At 44.0% G+C, this 26,800-nt stretch overlaps 1 protein-coding gene across 1 annotated transcript; it reads right to left on the reverse strand.

Annotated features, from left to right (window-relative positions):
* Nucleotides 1-457: 457 nt before the first annotated feature.
* On the reverse strand, nt 458-26,211 carry LOC309558402 (3-oxoacyl-[acyl-carrier-protein] reductase FabG-like; the record flags this gene model as incomplete). The annotated part of the gene is made up of 8 exons (XM_082261476.1): nt 26,178-26,211; nt 21,792-21,962; nt 21,291-21,469; nt 19,974-20,067; nt 14,585-14,654; nt 3,279-3,315; nt 1,964-2,027; nt 458-613 (listed from the first exon to the last, which is right to left on the reverse strand). Exons 1-8 carry the CDS (start codon nt 26,196-26,198, stop codon nt 458-460), a joined length of 792 nt encoding a protein of 263 aa, XP_082117602.1. The 5' UTR covers nt 26,199-26,211.
* Nucleotides 26,212-26,800: the final 589 nt, after the last annotated feature.

A 26,800-nucleotide genomic window follows, 5' to 3' on the forward strand; every position in this document is an offset into this window, starting at 1 on the left:
CTCAATTGGCTTTTACTGATGGTTCTGGTCTAATCACGGGCTTTTAAAGCCCATTTACTGTCCCATTGCATTTTGGTCGGTTCTGGTTGCCGAATTCCGAACTTTCAGCAAAAAGTTCGGAATTCGGCCGAACCTCGAACAGCCAATGTTCGGATCGAACCAATGGTCGACCCGAACCGTTCGATCATCCCTACTCTGCAACACGGTTGTTGGTCACATCTAGTATTTTTTTTACACATCTGTATTAAATAGAACAATATGCACTAACTTTGAATGGATTCCTCATCACTAACCATGGACAGAAGGAAAAATGAAGGTAAACAGAGAATGTGCAGATCACAGACTGACATGCAACCGACATGAACGGTTATAAAGAGGAATTAAAGATTTATTGATTGGACATATAAACTCAGATGGCTTTATGATATCATGATTGTCTCTGTTATCTGTGAATTTATCATAAACACAAAGCATTGCGGCCACCATCCACGGGCATTGTCACTCCAGTGATAAAAGACGCTGCATCCGATGCCAGGAAAGCGATTGTACGGGCCACTTCCTCCACTGAGCCGGGGCGCCCCAGGGCATGTGTTTTCTGTGTGCACTTCAGAAACTAAAAAGAAGAGAAATGGAGCTGAGAGATCAATGCCAAGAGAAGTACCTAAAAGATCAATGCCAAGACACGAATAGAGAAGGAGCTGAGAGATCTATGCCAGGACACAAGAAGAGAAGGAGCCGAGAGATCAACGCCAAGACACGAGCAGAGAAGGAGCCGAGGGATCAACGCCAAGACACGAGCAGAGAAGGAGCCGAGAGATCAATGCCAAGACAAGAGCAGAGAAGGAGCCGAGAGATCAATGCCAAGACACGAGCAGAGAAGGAGCCGAGAGATCAAAGCCAAGACACGAGCAGAGAAGGAGCCGAGAGATCAAAGCCAAGACACGAGCAGAGAAGGAGCCGAGAGATCAAAGCCAAGACACGAGCAGAGAAGGAGCCGAGAGATCAAAGCCAAGTCACGAGCAGAGAAGGAGCCGAGAGATCAATGCCAGGAAAGAAGGAGCTGAGAGAATAAATTTTAAGACATGGAGGAGGAGCTGAGACATCAATGTTAAATGCCAGTACATACCAAAAGTCTGTCATTCAGGCACCAGACAACTTTCGGTATATGTGTACCACTGTCTGTTCAACAGAAGCCAGCCGTAAGCCTCATACACACTATAATAATATATATTTTTTTTTTTGCATGCTAGTTATAAATGGAACCGCGACCCCACAATGTGCTTGTGTGCTTCCATCAGAACACCGCTTCCTTCAGTTTTGAACATAGGATATCAGATATTCTAGCCGCCCCCATACAAACTAGCTGAGAATAGCTTGTATAAGATCTGGAACCTTTATTGAACAAACTCACACCGAATATATACCCCACCAGGTCAGGTGCCTGATTACATTATCATATGCAGATGAAATTGTGTACAGAAATATAATTAACATATCTAAGAAACAGCCAACACAAACAGTATTCTACTTTCCCACTAGCAACAAATAGAGGGCAGTGATTTAATTAACTTGAGCTAATTAACTAGCAGACTTGCCACCATCAAGCAGTGTATTGTCACCTACTCTGTCAAACATGGATGTGTGCTGTGACAAAGCGGGGTATTTAGCAGTTTGCCTGGAGTTCACATTATATAACGAAGGCTCCAGGGCTATTTGATCTCAGATGAGACTCGTACATTTGTTCACCAACATGGTAAAGCAAATGATTCCATCAACACCAATGTGTGCAATAACCATGTTGCTCAGTACTCTCGCGGACTCTGGACCTTGTATCTAAACTCAAACATATCCAGTCATGGAGGTATGGTACAAGCTGTGATAGTATGCACCCCAATAATCCAGATAGAAAAATGGAATGTTTATGTTTCAATCATACACGGGGCAAGCTTCTCCAACTACTTACCTCCTGGTACTGCTCTTCACTCATTCCGGCCCGCTTCTGCAGTTCAGTTATGATTACCCCCGGACTGGAAGAGAGTCAGACACAGACACATTGTCAGATGAAGCAAGCTAGAGAAGAATGATCCAGGAGCACTTTATGATCACCCTGTAATGCATGATTATACTTTACCCATTACAGTTGCTGAAAATTCATACAGAGATGGGCCCCCCTGTTGGGTTCACACAAGAACTCTCGAACATCACAAAAGTTCAGACTCCCCTCCTGAACCATACCAGACCACATGCCCCCATCTTGTCCCCATTTTGATGGTGAAAATGGTCTCTTCCCAACAACTCCGGGCTGTGGCTGTGGGGGTCTACAGGCAGCACCCCAGCCCCCAGCCCCCTCCCTATGTGAATGAGTATGGGGTACATTGTACACCTACCCATTCACATAAAAAAAGAAAAAAAAAAAAAAAGTGTCAAAAATATAGACAAAAAGGCAATTTGACAATTCCTTTAGTTAAAAAAAAAAAAATGCTACGCCTGTGACGAAGGCTAACGCTCTGCCGTTTTACAGACTGACTGGTGCATGCTGGGTCAATGACATTACAAGGGGGCTGTGCCACCAGGAGACGTCGCTAGGTGGCCTTGCCGCTTACCTATACTGGCTATACTTAGCCTTCATTGCGGGCAAAGCTTCCCCCCCCCCCCTTTTGATTCTGGCAGTGGCATCGGTGTCATGATTGACGATGAAGCTACATCAGTGGACATGGTTTTTTTATTTTTATTAAAAGGAGTGGTCAAAAACAGTCTGTTTTTATTTCTTTTTGACACTTCTGGTGAATAGGTACAATGTACCCCATACTCATTCACATGGGAGGGAAATCTTCCAGATTCTGATGAGCCCTCTGCCTGCAGACCCCCCACAACCACAGCCCAGGGTTGTGGGTATAAGGCCCCCCCTGACCCAAAGCACCCCCTCCATGTTGAGCGCATGCCAGGTATGTTCGTCCTCCACACTTTTATTGGCCTGCCAGGATGCATGCTCGGATAAGGGTCTGGTATGGATTTTGGGTGGACCCCCGCGCCATTTCAAATGCACTGTGCAGTGCATTGTGGGTCACTCGGCAGGCAAACATCCCACCATGTGGACCGCAAATTCAGGGGTTTACCGAGCGGGCCTTCAGGTGGGGTTCAGGCAGTACTTTTTCTCTTCTGGAACCTTTTACCACTCTCTAATGCAGCAATATATTTAATTAAATTACAGTACATAGTGTCAGTAATATTTTTATTAGATTAGATCTACATAGTCAGGTTTTGGTAATTCTACTCACCAAACAGCATTGACTCGGACCTGCTTACTGGCCAACTCTAAAGAATAACAAAAACACAGTAAATGTGATGTAAATGGGAGAATTCTATTATATTGTGTTCATATTCTACACTATGTTTGGCATCATGTCCCATTGTAGAAAATATTCCGAACTCTTTTTTTTAATTTGTTGTATATAGTTTGTTACCTGGAGGTCCTGTCAGCTACAACCTTTCCTATTACAGTTTGACAGAACAAAGCAGCTGCATCTCAATTAGCAACAGCGTTGTCAGCTTGCCATGCAGACCATGGAAAATGGAGAAGGATCTGGGAGTCTTGGTTGATGATAGATTAGGCAACAGCATGCAATGTCAAGCGGCAGCTGCCAAAGCCAGCAGAATATTAGCATGCATAAAGAAAGGGATGTATTCCAGAGATAAAACTATAATCCTACCACTTTATAAAACTCTGGTCCGACCGCATCTGGAGTATTCTGTCCAGTTCTGGTCGCCAGTCCTCAGGAGGGATGTGTTGGAGCTGGAGAGAGTCCAGAGAAGGGCAACTAAACTGATTAGGGGATTGGAGGACCCAAATTATGAAGAGCGTCTGCAATCGCCCTGGAGAAGAGACGTCTGAGGGGGGACATGATAGCAATTTTTAACTATCTCAATGGGGATCTCAGCTTAGAAAAAAAGCTGTTCAGTCGAAGGGATTGCATGAGGACTCGGGGGCATACAATGCGATTAGAGGAGAAGCGTTTTAACCTCAGGCAACGTGAGGGGTTCTTTACTGTGAGGGCTACAAGATTGTGGAATTCTCTACCACAAGAGGTGGTTTCTGCGGGAAGTATGGTGGCTTTCAAAAGATTCTTAGACATACATCTCAAGGATCAGAACATTTAGGGGTATGAGAGATGATTACAGCCACACACACCTACACAGGTTGAACTGGATGGACTGTTGTCTTTATTCAACCTCACCTACTATGTAACCATGTTAGTTGGCAGTTGGGATGCTTAAATGTATGGTCAGCCTGCAAAAGGAAGTACATACCGAAATCCATAGCACCACTCCAGACCCCAAACTCCTATCATTCACGGACAAACCCAGTGCTGGTAGTCCATTGCCATTTAACAATTAAATATGCAAGAAAATTAGAGTCACACTCCAATATCTTAAGTGTAAGCACTTGCGCCAGGAACAATAAATACACTCAATATAAAAGGAATTGCTGCTGCTCCACGTCCACAGAGGAAAAGTCAAGATCTCAGAATCGCAGACACAACTACAGTTCAAGCAGCACAAAATTCCCTATATGCACTTTAGTGGTTGTATACGAGTATTCATTCTATACATTTGGCACAATAGCACAGTATATAAAATATTTAAGTTATCACGTATGCACTTTAATGGTTACAGGGATATTTATGCTGCTTGAATTGTAGTTGTGTCTGCAATTCTGAGATCTTGACACTCCAGTATTATTAGCTTATCCTGGTCTTTTAATCTGTTGTCAACTGCATACATGTCTCCACCCAAAACAGCCCACACTTCCCAGGCACGTTTCACTACCATGGGCTTGCTCACAAAGATAAGGCAGATTATAAATCCATAAAATAAGCCCATAGTTGTAAAACATTTGAAAGGAAGTGTGTGGGGGTTTTTTTGGGAGGAGGCATCATATAGGTGTAGCACCCTCCAATATGCTACTAGTGTCAGTGTAGGCAAATGTATACTTCTGACTCATGGTAAGCTATGTGAGTCAGATATTGGGTCAGGTTTATGGTACCACCCCCTAGATCTCAAAGCCTGGAGAAGCTTCTGGAAGTCAGTGGCTGGAGGCCAGGAGGAGCTGATCTGTATGCTTAAGGGAGTCTTACCAATTCCTAGGCAAAATGTCCTGGCAGGGTGGATGGATAAGCCCTTAAATAGGCCATCAGGGGGATTGGGTAGCAAATGGAGTGCTGATGAGGCTGTCAGTGACCTAGCAGGGTTCCCCTAGGTCTAAGGGGGGGCTCTGCCTTAAGGCTGGGCTCGGGAAGATTCTAGCAGCAGAACAGTTAGAGAAGGAATCTTGCCTAAAGAGCAGCAGGGAGCAAAGAGGATTCACAAGGGGAAAGACTGCCACATGTAGCAAATTTCTAAAAGGACAGCATTGTTCTTAACCCTTTGGCCCTTGTAGTACCTTCAGGCAGTGGAGCCTAAGATAGTCCGGTATGCAGTTTTCAACATATTGTGCCATTTTTCGAAAAGGGACTAAGCACTCCTAGTCCTCTGGAGACTTTTGCCACTGATCCTTAAGGACTGAGGGTGTCCAGGAAGGAGAACAGTCTAGGATCTTTAGCATTTTAACAGAGGAAGAAGGTTTTGCCTATTCGTTGTTTTCCAGTCACGCTGGGCATTCCATAACCCCTCTACCCCAACCAAGTTGTTATCCCTATCAAAAACAAAAACAAGCCCAAGGACATTTCTTGTGCCTGGATGCAAGTGAAAAATATGTGTTGCCTGGCTATGCAGGAATAGGGGAGGCAGTTACCAGCAGCCCTTGTGGGGGTAGCGCTACATATGCAGTTTTGTTGACAACAGAATAAAAGATGAGCGAATACTGCTGTGCAACTTACAGTATCTTCTTCCATCTGCAGTAGGAAGTTCTGTAATGGTTAGGATCTCCAGATAACAAACGTTGCTTAATATTCATAAAAAAAGATTGACTCAATATGTATACGGTCAATACTGATACCAAATATACAGAAAAATAGATTTGGGGTTTACATACATTCCATTATGAAAAATAAGCAAGAGCAAAACAATTCATGGGCCCCATAGCAAAATTTTGATGGACACCTGGTAATGTAAGTTGGGACAATAGTGCAACCGATCAGAATATCAAGGACAGGTAGCAGAAGAGCTGGTACATAACTTGGACAATACTAGAAGCCAGAGTTGTGGATAGAAGTTATAGAAAGGGCAACAGTGCAGATAATTACCCTTTAACCTTAATTTTCTAGTAGCTCACCAGCAATTTTTAGGTATCAACTGTAGTTGCGATAAAATATGTAGCACCATACAGGTAGGTGCTAGGTAAAAGTATAGTGGGCCTTGGCTGCCTAACAGCAGGGCCGTGATTTCAGCTGGCTGTCATGTCTCCCAGGTGTGTCTGCTGAGAGGGGAGACTCCCCACTGGCTCCATGAGAGGGTTCTCATTGGGCAGTGGAGGAAACCCAATCAGAGACACACTCAGGCCTGTATCTACCCCAGACAGCAGATTCTGTCACAGAGGATTCTGGGAGTGGGTATAAGTTTTGGAGGGAACGCATGATGCAGCATCTTTGGCAAGAAGCAGAGTCCCAGGAGGGAGAATACGGCTTTCTCTCCTCCTGTCTGAAGGATCAGGTGTTCTGGGTGGCGGCCTGGGAATCCAGAGAATGCCGAGTGGAGCTGCAGAGGGAATCCGGTGTGCCGAGGACCAGTAGATGGAGAGAGAGAGAGAGACAGAGGGGTTCAGTTCCAGGAAAGCCTGCCAAGGTCGTGAGTACTGTGAACTGCCAAGTGTAGAGGGGACCACTCCAGAGAAGGTTCCAGAGAACCAGGAGTCAGATAGCTGTAAAGGGGGTACCTAGTCAGAGGACCATAAAGGGTAAAAGGGGGCACCAGTTGTTGGGCCCTGAAGAGTCAGTGTACAGAGAAGAGTTGCAGCAGCACAAGCAGAGACAATGAGCTACCTCAGCCAGTGAAGGATTGGAGGGAGCGGTTCAGTGACTTGAGCTAAATCGAGTGTCAGGAGGAGTCAAGTGTTCTACAGTCCTGGATCTTCAGAGTTAACAAACAAGTTAAAGTCAAGGTTCCAGCACTAAATAAGCAAAGTAGTATTTTCAAGCGTCAGGAAGCGCTGGTCGGAATTCAGCTGGCGTCAAGACAGCGCTAGTGGGCATTTTTGTACAAAGTTCCAGTTAAGCCTAGAAGAGCCAGAGGAGTATCCCCACTCATTCCCTTCTCCCATCCCCAATATACAATAAACAAAACAAACCAAAGATGCCGGAATGGTCATTGTCTCAGTTCTCACACCTGGGTTCACAACTTAAATGTGTTGGAAGTGATACCTAATGGCAGACCCACCTCAGGCCCAAGGCCTGAAAACATTGCTACAAATTCTTAGAGTTTTGGTGTAAATTCTAAGCCATTCCACCCCAACCAGCAACTGCTGGTTTACTACTCTTAACTTATTATATTAGGGTTATATTATGTAAGAATTGTTTTTGCTTCTACTTTTCAGAATCAAAAACTTAAAAAATATCATCATTGTTTTAGAGAAGACACTCTAGGATTTTTCAGCTTTGAGCTAAACATAAGCTGGCCATACATGGGTTGAATCATGAAGGAAATTGAAGGAAATTGGCTTTTGAAAATAACTAAGAATTTTTGTTCGAATTTTGCACCATTAGTGGGCTGCAGTAAAGGGCAATTTGCCTGTGGCCATCGAACAGTGGCATGGCTACAAGGGTCGGGGGGGGGGGCTATTCCTCCCCAAGTTAGTCCTTGCCCCCCCCCCCCCACACACTAAATTAGCACAGTGGACCACTGTCCCAATGCTGGAGTGCATACAAGCAGCTGCTCTGGGCGGGTTCACAAACACCTGTCCATAAAGAAAACTAGAATTCTAGATGAGCAGCGTAGTAACCAATAGTAGTTTTTTTTTTTTTTTATTCCGTGCAGAGGAGTAAGTTTTCCTTATACTGCAGAATTGATATCAATGGAGTTGTTGCCACCCTGTCTTCTTCCCCAAAGGGAAGTCTAAAATGGATGATAAGTATATGGGGTTGGGGCGCTACTCTCTATGAATTTGTACAATTAAAATTAAATAGAATAAATAAGTGAATAATAAATAAGTGTGTGTTCTAGTGCTACATATGTTAAATAACCCTAATTCTGGTGTAGAAAAAAAAAAAGATTATATATATATATATATATATATATATATATATATATATATATATATATATACATACATATACACACACACACACACACACACACACACACACATACATAGGCGATAGCGGCGTCATGTATCCCAGCATACCTTGCAAATCGCTTAGTGACGAAATCTCGCATTATTACACTGGCACCAGCTGTACTCAGGGATGTATTGCTTTGAGTCAGCGCTCCGCTCCACCTCTTCTCAGTGAGCTCTACAGGATGTAATGCTTTTAGTCCGCGCTCACTGAGAGGAGGCGGGGCAGAGGCGGAGTGGAGCGCGGACTCAAGGCAATACATTCTGTAGAGCTCGCTGAGAAGAGGCGGGCGGAGGCGAGCACGGACTCAATGCAATACATTCTGTAGAGCTCGCTGAGAAGAGGCGGGCGGAGGCGGAGCGGAGCACGGACTCAATGCAATACATCAGAATACAGCTGGTGCCGGTGTAATAATGCGAGATTTCGTCACTAGGCGATTCGTAAGGTATGCTGGGATACATGACGCCACTATCCCAGGAGCCCTTGCGAATCGCCGAGTGATGTAATCGCCTATAGGCGGCCGGACCCAGAAGTGCGGATGAATAAAGAAGAAAAAAAAAAAGGGTATTTCCTTGCAAAAAAAATAGTTTACATTGGTAAAAGCATTTTTAAAGGGGATTACGTACATCTAAACTTATTAAAATGGGTGGAACTCCGCTTAATGTGTAACTCAGTGCTATGGAATGTGTTCCAAATCAAAACCAAGTGTTTTATACAATGCTCCATTTATCCACCACTAGATGGAGTGCTATCTCATGTTATGCACTCATATGCTGGGTTGTATCAAGTGATGCATTATGAATTCAGACAAAAATAACAAACACATGTGAAAAGGATATAAAGTGCCAGGTGCTATATGTTGAAATGAATCCACAAAATATATAAAGTGCCAAGTGCTAGATAATGAAATAAATCCAAAATGATAATGCCCAGTCCAATATCATATGTGCCAGTGGCAATATGCGATGCAAACAAGTTTAAAGAATCAATAAGGTGATCCGTGCTCTTGTAAAACTTGTTCTGCGTTCAAAAGGCTGTGCTCTCCCCCAATGGTGTTACACTCACCACAGATCCGTCCCCTTATGGGGTAACAGGCCTTTCTGAAGTACGGTGGTTCCTGGGTCTCCGCTATCTCCCACCGGGTTTACATGAAATGATAGGATGGACAGCCCATAGTGTACTAGTATACTATAATTATTTAACAAAATCAGCATCCACTTACATTTAAGCAGCGGTATAAAAAGCGCAGAAGATCCGTGCAGGATTTCCGGGTCCCGTGCATTCCACGGCCCGCAACCATACAACTGGAAGTGACGCATTCACACTCAAGTCCCGCCCGCGCGTTTCGTCAGACTGACATCAGAAGCGGCGCCATCTTGCCTCCCTTCCAATCAATATATACACTACCGTAACTAGGCAACCCTGAATCACATGACTGGTGGCCATATTGGATTCCCCGAATGAAGTTACAATGGTTTTTATTTACTTGCTGATTTGTAAACAGCAATTATCTTCTCCTTATATATCCCCACCATAAAAATATATAATTCTAAACGGGGTATGCTGTTGTTACTGACAATATATTACAATGTTAAAAAATACACACATTAAAAGTCATATTTATTAAATGGCATTGAAATAAATAAATAAAAAGTGCTTAAAAAATAATTTTGTGTGGAACACTTATAAAGATACTATTTTAGTGAATACTTTATATTTTTATTAATGAATAAAAAAAATCTTGCGTCCCTCATTTTATAATAACTGGGTAGTTGGAGTAAAGACCTAAGGAGGGGGATAGTATTATAAAATGATGGGCAAATTTATCAAATGGTAATCCCTTGATTATCTATTTATTAAGGGGAACTGTTAGGGGATCCCTGATGTAAATGTAGGATCATTTATGGATTACTCAAAAAGCAGTAAATATTAATTTAGTATTTTATTAGTGCAAATAGTATTCTAGGGGAGATCTCTATGGATGAACAACTAGTACTCACCCCTGAGTATTATCAGAGGGTCCCAAGAATAGGTGGAGGGCTATTTAAGGGTTGCTCAAGAAGCAGTTGAGATCTATATCTACATTCAATCCTTCTGATTGGAGGGTATTCAGCAAAAAAATCCATTTGGTTTCATTTTGTGATACTTAACCACTTACCGCATACTGACGTAGGGGTACGTCGGTAAATTTTGCAGGGTTATACCGGGATGATGCCTCTCGCTAGAGGCATCATCCCGATACCGTGGTTTAGAGCCGACGGTTGGCTTTTCGTCGGGACCAACCGATGCGACTCGGGAGCCACTCGATCGGTACCCGGGGGGGGTGGGAGGGGACGTCCCCCCCCCTCCTGCCGCCTTCCATGGCTGTTACCGGGGCTCCTGTCCCACCGGGAGCCCCGAGCACCCAGCCGGCACATCCGCCGGCTGGATGGAGTCCCGATCAAAGCCGGAAACGGCTTCGATCGGGTCTCCGATGACGTAACCCGGAGGCGGCGTCCATGACGTCACTTCCGGGTTACGGTGCTGCAAAAGGCGGCAAATTTGAAAAACGGCTGTATGCAAAAATGCCGTTTTTTGCATACAGGGAAGTGAAGTGGAGGGGTCTAGGGTCTTTTAGACGCTCGATCCCTCAATAAAGTGTACCTGTCACTACATATTGGTGTCACAAGGGATGTTTACATTGCTTGTGACAACAATAAAAGTGATCAGATTTTTTTTTTTTTTAAAAACTGTAATAAAGTTAAAAAAATAAATAAAATGGGAAAAAAAAAAAATTTAGCCGCCCCCGTCACCGTTAGCTCGCGCACAACAAAAACGTATACGGAAGTCGAGCCGCAAATGCAATCGCTGTTCAAACCACACATGTGAGGTATCGCCGCGATCGCCAGAGCGTGAGCAATAATTAAAAAAAAGAGCTACACTAACTCTAAACTGGTAACCGTTAAATAAATTTAAAGCGTCGCCTATTGAGATCTCTATTGACCGTAGTTTGTCGCCATCCCATGGGGGGGGCGCAATTTTAAACCGTAACCTGTTGGGTATCTATTTACTTGGCGTGAAATGTTCTTTCACAATATACAAAAAAAAAAATGGGCTAACTTTACTGTTTAGTATTTTTTAAATGCAGTGAAATGTGATTTTTCAAAATGTTTCCAAAAAAAAAATGGCGTTTTAAAGACCGCTGCGCAAATACCGCGTGACAAAAAATATTGCAATGACCGACATTTTATTCTCCAGAGTCTTTGCTAAAAAAATATATATAATGTTTGGGGGTTCTAAGTAGTTTTCTAGGAAAAAATACTGGTTTTAACGCATGAACAAAAAGTGTCCGAAATAGGGCTGGGGCTTAAGTGGTTAATTAAACTTATTTGTTCCCCTCCAAAGCTCCTCATCCAATCAATTCCGTAGAAAGTCATGAGGGATCTCGTGAATGCGTTTCCCAAAAATTTTGTGATACACTGCGTTTTAAAGAAATTTTTTTAATGTTATTGATGTGCTCCTGTATTCTGACGTGTAAAAGGCCTCGTGGCTCTGCCCACATATTGCAGTTTACAAGGGCACTCCAAGATGTATGTCACATTGGAAATTAGTTCTTTGATCTTATGTTCTTTTCCTGTTAACATGGATCTAAAAGTAGCGTTTTTTTTCCGTGGCTGTTTTCTGCTCCTCTTGCAAGCTAGGTATTTTTGACACCTGAAGAAACCTTTAATTTCCGGGCATATATTATATTCATGTGATTCGGGGTTCCCTAGTAACGTGGGGACAAAAGGAGGAGGAGGAGATTCCTTCCTGGTTTTGTGAGAAGCAGTTAACAAAAGCAATACCCATTACAACTTAATTCGGGGAATCCAATATGGCTGCCGGTCATGTGATTCAGGGTTGTCTAGTTACGGTAGTAATATATATATTTTTTTTTTTTTACTTGAAGGGAGGCAAGATGGCGCCGTTCCCGACGACGTCAGCCTGACGAAACGCGTAGGACGGGACTTGTGCGCCGGACATTGGAACGTACGGGACCCAGAAATCCTGCACGGATCTTCTGCGTTTGTATACCGCTGCTTAAAATGTAAGAGGATGCTACTTTTGTTAAATAAATATAGTTTGTAAACTAAATATAGTATAGTGTTACACTATGGGCTGTCCATCATTTCATGTAAACCTGGTGGGAGATAGCGGAGACCCAGGAACCACCGTACTGCAGAAAGGCCTGTTACCATATAAGGGGACGGATCTGTGGCGAGTGGAACACCATTGGGGGAGAGCACAGCCTTTTGAACACAGAACAAGTTTTACAAGAGCACGGATCACCTTATTTATTCTTTAACCACTTTACCACCGGAGGATTTTGCTGTCTTCTGTCCAGGCCACTTTTTGCCATTCGGCGCTGTGTGACTTCAACTGACAATTGCGCGGTCGTGCAACGCCGTACCCAAACGAAATTTACATCCTTTTTTTCCCACAAACAGAGCTTTCTTTTGGTGGTATTTGATCACCTGTGCAATTTTTACTTTTTGCGCTATAAACAAAAAAAGAGCGTTTATTTTGAAAAAACAACAATATTTTTAACATTTTTTTTATATGAAATTCCCCCCAAAAAAGATGTAAAAACCAATTTTTTAAAAATTTTTTGGCCAATTTGTTTTCTGCTACATATGTTTGGTAAAAAAAAAAAAAAAAAAAAAAAAAAAAAAAAAAAAAAATCGCAATAAGCGTATTTTGATTGGTTTGCGCAAAAGTTATTGCGTTTACTAACAAAGGGAAAGATTTCTGTCATTTTTGGTGTTTTTTTTTAACGCGTAATGGCGGCGATCTGCGATTTTTTTTGCGGGACTGCGACATTGCGGCGGACGGATCGGACCCTTGACTGACATTTTTGACACTTTTGGGGGTACCAGTGACATTACTGCAGTAATCAGTGCTATACATATGCTCTGTTACTGTAAAAATGACACTGGCAGGGAAGGGGTTAATTTTATTGGAGAGGGAGGGGTTAATGTATGCCTGGTGCTTACTGACGTGTGGGGGGGGGAGGTGACTGAGTGAGTCATGGACAGATCGGATGTCCAGCTATGCTGAACACTCCGATCTGTCATTCCCTGTCACTATGGAGATCCGCCCGCTTGTGTTTACACACAGCGGGCGGATCTCCAGACTCGATCCCCGGCGATCGGGTAAGAGCAGCGGCGATCGCCGCTGCTCCTCCCCTGGCCCGACTCCCGCTGTGAATGAAAACAGCGGGAGCGAGCCTCCGGCGGCGCGCAAGCGCCGCCCAGAAGGGGGAGTGTCTGACGACGTTAATACTACGTCGTCAGACGATAACGAGCCACTCTGCCGCAGTAATATTACTGTGAGCAGACGTAAAGTGGTTAAACTTGTTTGCATTGCATATTGCCACTGGCACATATAATGATATTGGACTGAGCATTATCATTGTGGATTTATTTCATTATCTAGCACTTAGCACTTTATATATTTTGTGGATTCATTTGAACATAGCACCTGGCACTTTATATCCTTTTCACATGTGTTCCTTATTTTTGTCTGACTTCATAATACATCACTTGATACAACCCAGCATAGGAGTGCATAACATGGGATAGCACTCCCTCTAGTGGTGGATAAATAGAGCATTGTATAGAACACTTGGGTTTTGATTTGGAAAACATTCCAAAGCACTGAGTTACATTGTTTATAAAGCACTGGTCATTTTTCTTTTACAGGGATTGTGATATATTATTGTTATGGTTATTATATATACACATTTTTTCAATAACTTTTTCTACACCAGAATTATGGTTATTGTAACATATGTAGCACTTGAAGACACACAGAGGATTATTTATTAATTTATTATTCACTTATTTATTCCATTTAATTTTCATCATATAAATTCATATAGAGTAGTGTAGTAACCAATAGCGCTACTCATCTGGCTGGGAGGATGGGCTACTGACGAGTTACTCCACCTCCCACTGCCTCCTTAGCCAATCAGCACACCTCTTAAACCCACCCCTTCCCAAGCCCACCACACTTGACTCAAGAGAAGATCTTGGTAGCTAGAACCAGGGCTTTTTTTCAGCTGGAACTTGGTTTAACTCAGTTCCACCACCTTTGGCTCAGGCCCTCTTCTCCCTGCTCATCACTATCACTTGTAAACTCAGGGTTGTGGTTGAGTTCCTGCACCTTTTTTTCTGAGAAAAAAGCCCTGGCTAGAACCTTTCATTGAAAAATTGATGGAGCAGGGAAGAAAGTTGGCTATTTCTCCTTGACTGGTAAGCCATCGTCCAGTATTTAAATGGAGATAGAATTCTACTCACCGAGAGCCACACATCTGGTTATATGATCCACCGCCGCCTTGGACACACTGTACACCAGGAGGCCCGGCATCTGGAATACAAATGGGGAGATTTGAAAATGGCCAGCACATAGGGTGTCTTTTATTTTGCAGTCACTTTTTATTTTTTGGAGTTCATCTCTCATCGATGCAGTGTGTAATAGCAATTGGCTTTTTTTTGTGTAAAGTTTTCATATGTAGAAGTTTGGATTGTCATATCGGTTTTCTAGTGTTTTTTATGCTGAACCAGATAAGGAGGTCCTCTAAAAAAACGATGATTAGTAGTGAGTGGCTTGAAAATTAGGAAATTTACAGAATCTTCTCAGATGTTTTGATCCTGCAGATTTGTCCAATCAGCATCCGCATATGAATGCACCGATGGCTAAACTGTCATTCTCTGCAGACCAGACATATTGACATGCAGATATTCCGAAGAATCCAAAATTGGCCAGCAGTGATAATGTGGATTCAGTCATCACCAATAACTGTGCACCTACATCATTGTTACTTTTTAACCCCTTCATGCCAAAGCCTTTTTGCTGACATTTGTTGCTTACAAGTTAAAAATCTGTTATCTCTGCTGTACTAGATTGCTGCCCCGTGCCTCTGGACTAAGTCTCTGCTGTACTAGATTGCTGCCCCATGCCTCTGGACTAAGTCTCTGCTGTACTAGATTGCTGCCCCGTGCCTCTGGACTAAGTCTCTGCTGTACTAGATTGCTGCCCCGTGCCTCTGGACTAAGTCTCTGCTGTACTAGATTGCTGCCCCGTGCCTCATGTCCCTCATGGTGTTGAAATTATTGCCCTGTGGCCTTCCTTTACCTGACTTCTGTTTTTCTGTAACCCCCCCCCCCCAAATAAAGAATCCCTTGGTCAGTGGCCCTCAATTTCCTCTTGATCTCAGATCACCTGGACATCTTTGGGCCAGCAGCACAAGCAGAGACAAGGAGCTACCTCAGCCAGTGAAGGATTGGAGGGAGCTGTTCAGTGACTTTTGAGCTAAATCGAGTGTCAGGAGTCAAGAGTTCTACAGTCCTGGATCGTCTGAGTTAACAAACAAGTTAAAGTCGAGGTTCCAGCACTAAATAAGCAAAGCAGTATTTTCAAGCGTCAGGAAGTGCTGGTCGGCATTCAGCTGGCGTCAAGACAGCGCTAGCGGGCATTTTTGTACAAAGTTCCAGTTAAGCCGAGAAGAGCCAGAGGAGTGTCCCACTCATTCCCTTCTCCCATCCCCAATATACAATAAATAACAAACCACAGATGCCGGAATGGTCATTGTCTCAGTTCTCACACCTGGGTTCACAACTTAAATCAGGCCCAAGGCCTGGAAAAATTGCTACAAATTCTTAGAGTTTTGGTGTAAATTCTAAGCCATCCTACCCCAATAGCAAGTGCTGGTTTACTACTCTTAACTTATTATTTTAGGGTTATATTATGTAAGAATTGTTTTTTGCTTCCACTTTTTAGAATCAAAAAATGGTGTTGAAATTATTGCCCTGTGGCCTTCCCCTACCTGACTTCTGTTTTTCTGTAACCCCCCAAAATAAAGAATTCCTTGGTCAGTGGCCCTCAATTTCCTCTTGATCTCTGATCACCTGGACATCTTCAGGCTACTAGGAGAGAAGACAAGCGCCACTCTAAGTGCAGCATGACTCGGTATTTATTTAAAAATTAACCATACTGGGTACTCACAATATACAAGAAATAAAACATGGTGGATGTGTTCTCAAGGGATCGATTAGTCCAAAGCCTGGGCAAGAAGGGACTGATGTGCTCCGAAGATCCGTGTCTGACCGTGGGAATCGCCGATATCCGGACCCAAGGCACACCTACAGCGCTTCCGGCGGCGGACTTCCGGGTTGGGCGTGGAGCGTAGAGCGTGGGGCGTGATGACGTAGGCGACGCGTTGTCGGAGCATGCGCTCCTTCCTCAGGCCTCTAGCTCCCTAGAGGCCTGAGGAAGGAGCGCATGCTCCGACAACGCGTCGCCTACGTCATCACGCCCCACGCTCTACGCCCAAACCTGAAGTCCGCCGCAGGTGTCCCTTGGGTCCGGATATCGCCGATTCCCACGGTCAGACACGGATCTTCTGAGCACATCAGTCCCTTCTTGCTCAGGCTTTGGACTAATCGATCCCTTGAGAACACATCCACCATGTTTTATTTCTTGTATATTGTGAGTACCCAGTATGGTTAATTCTTAAATAAATACAGAGTCATACTGCACTTAGAGTGGCGCTTGTCTTCTCTCCTAGTACCCTGCAAGTTCTTCTTCTCCACTTGTGATCAAGCTGCCTTCAAGTGTGCACAGACCTGTCGTATTTATGGACTTCTCTGTCACCATTCAGGTCAGTCACTGTCCCACATGTTCTTATAGTAGGCTTATTGAGGTTCACCTCTGAGTCCTTGTTGCGCCAGTTCACTCTGTTTGTTTTTTACATCTTCAGGCTAGATGCCCAAAGAACTTCCACACTAACCAGACTCAAACCCCTCACCCAGAGCACAAGGTGCCGCTGGTGCCAGGAGGAAATGGATGTCTCCAACAGCAACTGACACCCCTCAAGGAGTCTATGGAGTTTGTCCACTTGCCAAGCTAACCGGAGAAAAGGCAGCAGCATCTGCAGGAGGGCTCCATAGATGGAAGAAAAGTTATTGGTTTCCGTGACACAGGTGCCTTCCTGAGGATTCTTGATCCCTGTGTATTGAATCCTGCAGCGAGAGAAAGGCCCTGGATTTTCTATTGAACTAGCAGGGGGGGGGGGTGCCAGGAAACACATCCTGAGGGCTATTGTTCCACCTGGCTTACAGTTTTGGGGAAAAACTTTTGTTCTATTGGGAGTAATGGCAGGCCTACCTGCTAACGAATGATCTGGTAGATCTTGATTGTTAATTTCTGGGGAGTGTGACCCAGAGGGACTCTTTAGGAGTGGAGCAAAAGACGGGGATAAAATTGAAGCAAGATGCATATTTGTCAAATATTTACCCTGTTTAAGGGCTCATGTCACCCCTACCAAAAGCCAATGTTTCAGGGAGCATCCCGCAACTCTCAAAACAGGTGGAGACATACAGGAAGGGAACATGAGCCTCCATATTATAGCTGCAGACAGAGGGGGCACCTGCCAGCCAATTGTCCCAGGTGAGGTAGAGAGAACTTCACAGCTTCATTTTGGTGGAGAGAATTAGCCTCACATGGGTTCAAATGTGTTCATAAGCCAACAATCCCCATCCCCCTGCTGGAATGAGTTTCAATACACATGTGGCCGTCGGATAACAAGCATTTACTTGAACACTTAGATGATTCTGCTGTGGAACTTGTACATGTACCTTGCACAAGGTCTGTTACTGCCTCTTGCAGGTACATGTTGTAAAACCTCTCCCCATTTTTAAAAACAGAGGTCAGAAATAATAGATTTTTATTTTGATTTATAAAATTGACAGTCTCTAGTCTAAATGCAGCTTGTAATAAAGTCAACTTATCTGCATAATTTGGTTAGTGATTTCCTGTGTCCCCACAGGGGGTAGGACATGAGGCTGCCCTCAGTAAGAAGCCAATGATTGTATCCTACTTGAGGTTCGAGTCAGATGCCTTGGCACCAAAAAGGTGTGTGGCTGAATTCAAAATACCAGAGATAACAATGAAGGGGGGGGGGGGGGTCAGACTGTTGAGAGTTTTCTTCAATAATTGATGGAGAAGCTAATGCCTGCAGGTCTCACTAGGCTAGAAGATGCATGGAACTGTGGAGATAGATAGTTCCATATGGGCGGTGCTTTGCTTCCTGCACTGCTGGGACTTGTAGTTCTGCATCGTCTGTGTGGCTTTCTGGAACTTTATTCTCTGCCCTTTCTGCAACTGCTGTCTATGTGGTTCAGACATTGTGGCTAGGACACACAGCTCTGAGGATCTGTGATGTGCCAATGAAGGACCTCTGCCCAACAGACCTTTTCCCTGACAAACTTCCTGAACTTACTCTGCTGAGGCCACTGTTGGCTGGTGTGTCCCTGAGTTGCTGCCCTGGGCCCCTGGACTTTGTTGTACTGTATTGTGGCCTCCTGCTCACTGTGGCCAGATTGTGCCCTGTGATTCTGGACTAAGTCCCTGCTATAACACATTGCTGCCCTGGTCTCCTGGACTTTGTTGTACTGTATTGTGGCCTCCTGCTCACTGTGGACAGACTGTGCCCTGTGATTGTGGACTAAGTCCCTGCTGTACCACATTGCTGCCCTGGTCTCCTGGACTTTGCTGTACTGGATTGTGGTGTGCTACTCTCTGTGATAGACCCTCTTACTCAAGAAGAGTATGTCTGCCGTATAAGCTTCCCTTGCCTGATACCAGCACGATCCAAGATCCCTTAGCCCACCCATTCACTTGTCGAGACATCAGTGTAGGGTGGTAAGAAGCATAAGACCGTTTATTCAAACACAGGCACAAAGAAATACACTCTGGGACAATCCCCCCTCCCCTTTAGCAGTTAATACACATACACATATACATCCCAGAATAGGTTGATCCTAAGGCAGACAGAAACAAACAAACAATGGGATACCTGCACTTAACAATAACAAACCCCACCTCAAACTATCTAGCAATGGTCTATAAGAAACTTCTACAAGCAGCCTGAAAAGGTTGATCATAATATAAATCAATTATAATCTATTTCTTTGGGGATATTGTTCATAAATATTACTGCCCTAAGTGAAAGAGCCCTTTCATTCTTTCAACACAAACCACCCATAGAGAACCCAGAATAACAGAGGTAACACAAAATGCTGATTCTGGTGTGGTTGTACTGCGAGTCTGATTAGTGCATACCCAGCTGGGCTCTAAGTCACCCTGTGCCCCTAATAGACACAGGGGGGGGGGGGACTTACACATAAAAGGGGCGTGGGAAGCTGAACATGGAGTTTCCCAACCTCTCCAAGGTAGTCTGGGTTCCACAAACCCCCGCCAAAAGTGACTCCTGTGACGCTCACTTTGCCCGGATTGTGCCCTGTAAATCTGGACAAAGTCCCTTCTGTACTAGATTGCTGTCCTGTGCCTCTGGACTTATCCCTTGAATGTTCCCTATTGCCACCCTGTTATATTTTTTCATGTCCCTCACTGTGTTGGAATTGCCCTGTGGCCTTCCCTTATCTGACTTTTGTTTTTTAATCCCCCCAAAATAAAGAACCCCTTGGTCAGGGGCCCTACATTCCCTCTTGATCTGTGTATGTGTGTTCTGTTCCACCCACATCTCCATCACAAGGTGTAGTATGGAAGAAGAAGCAACAGCAATATAGAAGCACTGTACTTTAGTACACATTTTCTCACGCAGAAGAAAAATAAATATTTTTTAGCCCTTAACTATTTCTTATAGAGGAGCAAGAAATCCCTTACCGGTCTTAAACCTAAGGCACTGGATACGTTGACGATGTTTCCTTTGGTCTTTAGGAGATGAGGCACCGTCAGTTGAGTGAGATAGAAAAGAGACCTAGAAAAGTCCAGAGATAAGGGGATACTTTTACAATTACACTAATTTCCTCTAAAATCTAAAAAGGATAGAAAACATGAGCAGAGCTTAATAAACCCAATCAGCTGGTCTGAGAACTATAAATACCCAGAGATTAATACATATAATACCCTTTTAAAAACAAACTGCAAATATAAAATAAATGAACACAACCACAATATTCTAGAACAGACAGGGTTAAACAGAACAACCTTGGTTAGGATGTGAATGTGTACGATGCCACCTAGTGGTTAAATGAGGCAGTGACAATGCATAGTTCCAGGGCTTATTTGAGTGCATAGTCCCAGGGCTTGTTTGAGTGCATAGTCCCAGGGCTTGTTTGAGTGCATAGTCCCAGGGCTTGTTTGGATATGTTGTCTATAAATTGGTTACCACATATATTTCTGGAACTTGTGTGGATTCTGGTGGAAACTGAACTCCGTGCATGATCACGTGGTCCTAAAATAGTGCTGTTAACAATGCAAATTCACAACACAATACAGGAAAGTCCCTTTCTGTGTAGTGTCAAATTGTTTAGTAAAATGGTCAGTCATGCCAAGGATGGGGTCTCAGTTATAGGAAAAGGCTGGTGAGCTAGACCACTTGCAACATTCCAACATGAGCAGTGAGTCCAGTCCTGAGCGCTTCCAGCCAGAATTCCTGGCTCTGTTCCGGCCCATCTTGGGGTTTTCCCACCCCTGCTGCATTAAAAAAAAAAAAAAAAAAGTGTGAATCCTTCCAAATAGGCACATCAGGTGCTCAGACTTGGCAACTGGGAACTGTTCAGACAGAGCAAGTCGGAACCTCTCATAATGGGCAAAGCACGTGTGTAGACCCAGGAGCTCTAGGCACTCAAGACCCCCCAAGAGGTCCCTTTTGACTCTTTTGGCACCCAGGCGGTCCCTCTCAGAAGGGCTTATCTCTACTCTATAGCCCTCTGTAGTGTCCCTCTTTACTTTTTAGACCCTTTTAGTGACTGCACTCAGCTCTTCAACCCTGTACAAGGCTCTTCTCAGTTATTTGAAGCTCTGCCTTGGCTCTACAGCACTATATGGTTCTTATTTTGTCTCTATGATCCCCAGTTGGCCCCCGTTTGGCTCTCTCTGGAGTATTAGTAAATAATTGAAGCCACATATATGTCATTTTTTCAATGACCCATACCCCATACCACCCCTTCACCATACCGGATGAGTCCTTCTCCTCACCGCACATTGGTGTTCATCACTCGGTCATAGTCTTCTAGTGTCGTGTTCTCCACCGATCCCCTCGCCTGAATCCCCCCGCAGTTCACCAGCACATCCAGATGTCCAAAGTGAGCGACTGTCTCCTCTACAATCTGCTGGACGGCCTTTTCATCAGTCAGATCTCCAGGGACCAGTAAGGGCTTCGAGAGCCAAAAAAAAAAAAAAAAAAAAAAAGACAATGTCTGAAAACCAGATAACCAAGGGGAGGGGGGGGGGTGACAGAACATGGGGTGGGGAGTGGGGAGAGGAATATGAAAGTGACATGAATGTGATACACAGAAGGGGATGATAATAAGTGTCACAAGCACAATGGACAAAATAAAAAGGGACAGTAATAATATACTTAGAAAAGAGATGTGGGGACACTAATAAATGTGGCACACAGCGGGAATAGATGAGGGGACAGTAATGAAGGACACAGATGGGAAACACCCAGAGTACATGTATGACACATCACAACACCTTCAGGCCAGAGATCTCTTCACAGCGCTGGGCTGTCTCTTGCAGCTTCTCCTGGTTTCTTCCATTTAGGGCCAGTCGGGCCCCTAGGCCAGCAAAGAGAATAGCGGTTCCTGCCCCAATCCCAGAGCTGGCTCCAGTCACCAGGCACACTTTCTCCTTCAGAGACACCACCTGAGAATGGGCACAGAATGGAGGATTAACTGAGGAGCAACAAAGCCCAGGAGCTGCTACAGACCATAACTTCATGTGTGACTATCATGGGGGGGGGGGTTCATCGCTAGGGGGGTGTGATGAGAAAAAAAAAAAAAAAAAAAAAGTCCAATAAATCATAAAAGTCTATGAAAAAAATGTTTTTCATGTGATGATGGGAATATAATGGAGGCGACCGAAAGCTGCATCAGTGGCAGCACCCTTTAGAATGAAGCAGACAACTCTGTAGACCTACAAAAAGAAAGCACAAAGGGGCACCAGACTAAGTGCAGCATTAATTGTACTAAAATTGTTTTTAAAAAGTGGAAGTTACATCCACACAGCTCCACTGCTTCGGTGCCGCTTTCCACCCAGGAGAGTTCCAAGATGAGCCATAGGAATACATTCATATTATTAAAGATGTGAGTTGCCCTTCGTCTCTTTACTGCTGCATTTAGTCTAGTGCCCCTTTGTTTTCTTTTTCTGTGACCATAATGGGGGGATGAAAGTTATTGCATCTCCATTGGCTGCAGACACGAGATCCAACTGCCACTCTAATGTCCAGTTTTCCACCCCCCGCCCACATAGGTGAATGAAGCCTTCCAGTTGAAAATTAAAGATGATACTTTCCACCTGCACTGTGTAGACACAACATAACATCTGTTAATAGGGACACGTTCTCCACAAAGCAAAGAGGGCCCCAAAAAAGTCAATAGAGCTAGGTAGGGCCCCATGGAAGGCTGTAGAGCTAAGAGGGGCCCCACAGATGGCATAGTGCCAAGAAGAGCCCAATTGAGGGTTGTAAAGCTAAGAGGGGCCCCGCAGATGGCAGTGCAAAGAAGAGCCCAATGGAGGGTTGTAGAGCTAAGAGGGGCCCCGCAGATGGCAGTGCCAAGAAGAGCCCAATGGAGGGTAGTAGAGCTAAGAGGGACCCCACAGATGGCATAGTGCCAAGTAGAGCCCAACAGAGGGTTGTAGAGCTAAGAGGGACCCCACAGATGGCATAGTGCCAAGAAGAGCCCAATGGAGGGTTGTAGAGCTAAGAGGGGCCCCACAGAGGCCATAGAGCCAAGGCGAGCCCAATGGTTTGGGCTTTAAAGTAGAAAGGGAGCCCATTGACTACCTAAGAACCAAGAAGGACCCCATAGAGGGCCAGAGGGTAAAGAGAACCTTCAGAGGATTACAGAGACCCAGCAGAACGCTGGAGAGAAAAGAGACCACAAAGGGGGCCAAAACATTCAGTAGTGGTGGAAGAACAATGCCAGATTGTGGAACACTGATGCTTGCTGCCTTCTCTCCATCCCACTCACACCCAGTAACTGTTATTTATTAAAAAATGTCACATGTAACACCCAACATCACACACAGTTAGGATTCATTGACATGTGAGGCAGCCCCCGCTGCTCCTCTGAAAAGTGATCTGCTGTGTATCACTTTTCAGAGGGTGTTTAGCAGGCAGTGAGGATGCAACATTCTCCTTACTGGCTAGTTCAACCCTGTAACCAAGTGGAGGTTGCAGCATGGCCCCATACATTTTCATCAGTAATGTTCAGCTGCTGTAACATGCAGCTTCATTTTTGCCTCGGGCTTGAAGCATAGCATCACGGCATGCGTCCAGCCCTGGGTGGTTTAGGTGGGTGGTAAAACTGTGCCTCAACAGTCTGGCCCTACAAAAGGAGTAAGGAAGGGTCCCATGGAAGGCTTTGGGGCTGAGAAGGGCACCACAGAGGGCGTAGAGCCAAGAAGATCTCAATGGAGGGATGTAGACTGAAAAACCAAGAGGGACCACAGGGGGTCAGAGTATGGAGAGGAACCCTTCAGAAAAAGAGAAGAAACCGCACAGAAGGTGAAAGAGGGACCCCAGAGAGGACAAAAAAAAAAAAATCAGCAGCAGTTGGAAACTATAACAATTTGTAAAATGCCAATACCGGTTGTAACCTCTCCATCCCGCTCACACCCAGCAATTCTTATTGAATAAAAGGTTACAATGTAGCCAACAGGAACATCTTACATTAAGTTACATGCATGGTGACACTTTCCACCTGCACTCTGTATACACATGATAACGTGTGTAAATATGGACACTCCCCCCACTTCTTACTCCTAAGTGTGTCCAACCAAACTTTGTTTTGAGGGTAAAAAGAATTGGAGCCCCTGCTGGGTATTTACTATTCTAGGGCAATACCCAATCCTTCTAAACCCCATTCAAAGTAGTGGCTGGACATACATTTCCATTAGTAGTAAAAAAAACTTTTTCTTATCCCTTTACACCAATCATGGTGTAGTATATCAAACTTTATTTATAAAAATAAATCCACTCACATTTCGGTAGGATATCCAGCGATTTCACAAGCAGGACACTCCAAATCTGAGAATTATTTTTATTTTACATATCTGGAGCCATTAGGACCATTTAGAGTTTAAAGGGGAATAGTTCCCCATTTCTCTACTAAACCCTGGGGAAAGTAAAACGAAGCACACACAGGAGGATTATAAGCCATCCAATTCCCAATATCTACAGGCTTTGCTGATTTTAGTTGGAGGTGAGCAATTAGTGCACCCATTGGTGTCATCACAGAAGGGCACACCTGTTCACTTGAATTCTGGAGGAAGATCTTAATATATGATATAAAGGACTTCACTACTAAAGGAAGCACAGTTTGAATTTATTTCTGGATTGGTTTGGACACTTTGCACAATTATCTGCACTTTCTGTATATTTGTTGAATATTTATTTGAGATTATAAATGAATACTTTATGAGTGTAGATTTGAATATAGGCACTTTATCTAAGTTTGAAAAAATCTTTGGTATACAGGATCTGTCCAGCACATTGTGCACTTTTTATAGTCATTCACCATAACACTGGAGCACTTTTTTCTGATACAATATTTGGTAATGTGTTGGTTAGTAGTCCCATTGGTGACTATAAGGCAATGTGTTGGTTAGTAGTCCCATTGGTGACTATAAGGCAATGTGTTGGTTAGTAGTCCCATTGGTGACTACAAGAGTTGAAGCCTTCCAAGTAGAGTGACATGATCAGAGTTATTGCAGGAGTCGTCAAGTCAATATTGGAGGTGAGATCCAGGTTGGAGTATGTTAGCTATGGGGCCCATTCTTTCTGGAGTTTTGGTGAACATTGAGTTCCATCTGAAGGTTATGGCTGAGAATGTTCTGAATAAGTTGCAGGGAAAGTATCAAGGTGCTGTCCCAGCTTTTTTGCTATGTTGAGTCTGGCTGCAATTAAGACAAGTAAGGATGGGTTGATGTTGAGATCCCCATGCTTTCAGCCCCAGCAATGCTAGCTGGGCTGTTATTTTTGTAGGATTGCCAGTAAGGGTCAGGAGACGGGCTTGAATGGATCTCCAGAAGGGGGATAGCAGTGGACGGGACCACCAGAAGTGGTCCTTGGTGCCAGCGTGACCACATTTTCTCCAGCAGGTGAGGGACTGGAAGGGTGCAAACTTTGCTAGGTTCGTCGGTGTAAGGCAATTTCCCCCCCCCCCCGATAGGGAACTTACCCTTTAAAAAAAAGAGTGTAAAAAAAAAACTATAGAAACATGTGGAGGTGTCGTTCTCCAGAGCCATCATGCACATTACTGGAGGCGTCGTTCTCCAGAGCCATCATCCCCATTACTGAAGGTGTCGTTCTCCAGAGCCATCATCCCCATTACTGGAGGCGTCGTTCTCCAGAGCCATCATCCCCATTACTGGAGGCGTCGTTCTCCAGAGCCATCATCCCCATTACTGGAGGCGTCGTTCTCCAGAGCCATCATCCCCATTACTGGAGGCGTCGTTCTCCAGAGCCATCATCCACATTACTGGAGGCGTCGTTCTCCAGAGCCATCATCCCCATTACTGGAGGGGTCGTTCTCCAGAGCCATCATCCCCATTACTGGAGGCGTCGTTCTCCAGAGCCATCATTCACATTACTGGAGGCGTCGTTCTCCAGAGCCATCATCCTCTTTACAGCACTTGGCGATTTCCCCCCAGCCCAGCCCAGCATCAATAGCCACATGCTCATTACAGGTCAGTAACTCATTAGGAAACAAAGCTCAGAATGACAGCAGCAGAGCCTTGCAGATAGCAATGGGATATTATTAGCCCATATTACAGCCATGACCGGTCCTCTTTAGGAACTCTGTGCTGAATAAAGTCATTGGTGACACATTACAGACGCACATACATACTGCTTACCTGTACCTGCTGCACAGCCATGTCTGCTCCAATACCAGTCTGAATTATTTTTTTATTTTTTGGAACTTTATTAGCACAACTGATTTGCTGCGCTTTTAACTGTTTCACTGCTGGAAGAATTGCAGACACCCAGGATAGACAAAGATTTGTTTGTCTGTTCTATGAATGGACCTCATGTGAAAAGATCAGCTGCAATCTTATCCGAAAAAAAAAAAAAACAGGATGTATTATTGAGGTCTCCACCCCTATACTGAACCTGATGAGGTCAGCTGTTATATAAATAAAAAAAAATTAAAAATCTTCAATCTTTATGTAACAAAATAAAAATGATAAAAATCATTATTGAGGTCTCCACCCTTCTACTGAACCTGACGAGGTTAGCTTTTATATAAATAAATAAAAAAAAAATAAAAAAATCTTCAATCTTTATGTAACAAAATAAAAATGATAAAAATCATTATTGAGGTCTCCACCCTTCTACCCAACCTGATGAGGTCAGCTGTTAATATATATGTATGTGTATATATATATATATATATATATATATATATATATATATATATATATATATATATATATATATTATTTTTTTTTTTATATATCTTCAATATAGAGATTTATTT

The sequence above is a fragment of the Pelophylax lessonae genome (genome assembly GCF_965119305.1).
Source record: "Pelophylax lessonae genome assembly, chromosome: 6".
Lineage (NCBI taxonomy): Eukaryota > Metazoa > Chordata > Amphibia > Anura > Ranidae > Pelophylax > Pelophylax lessonae.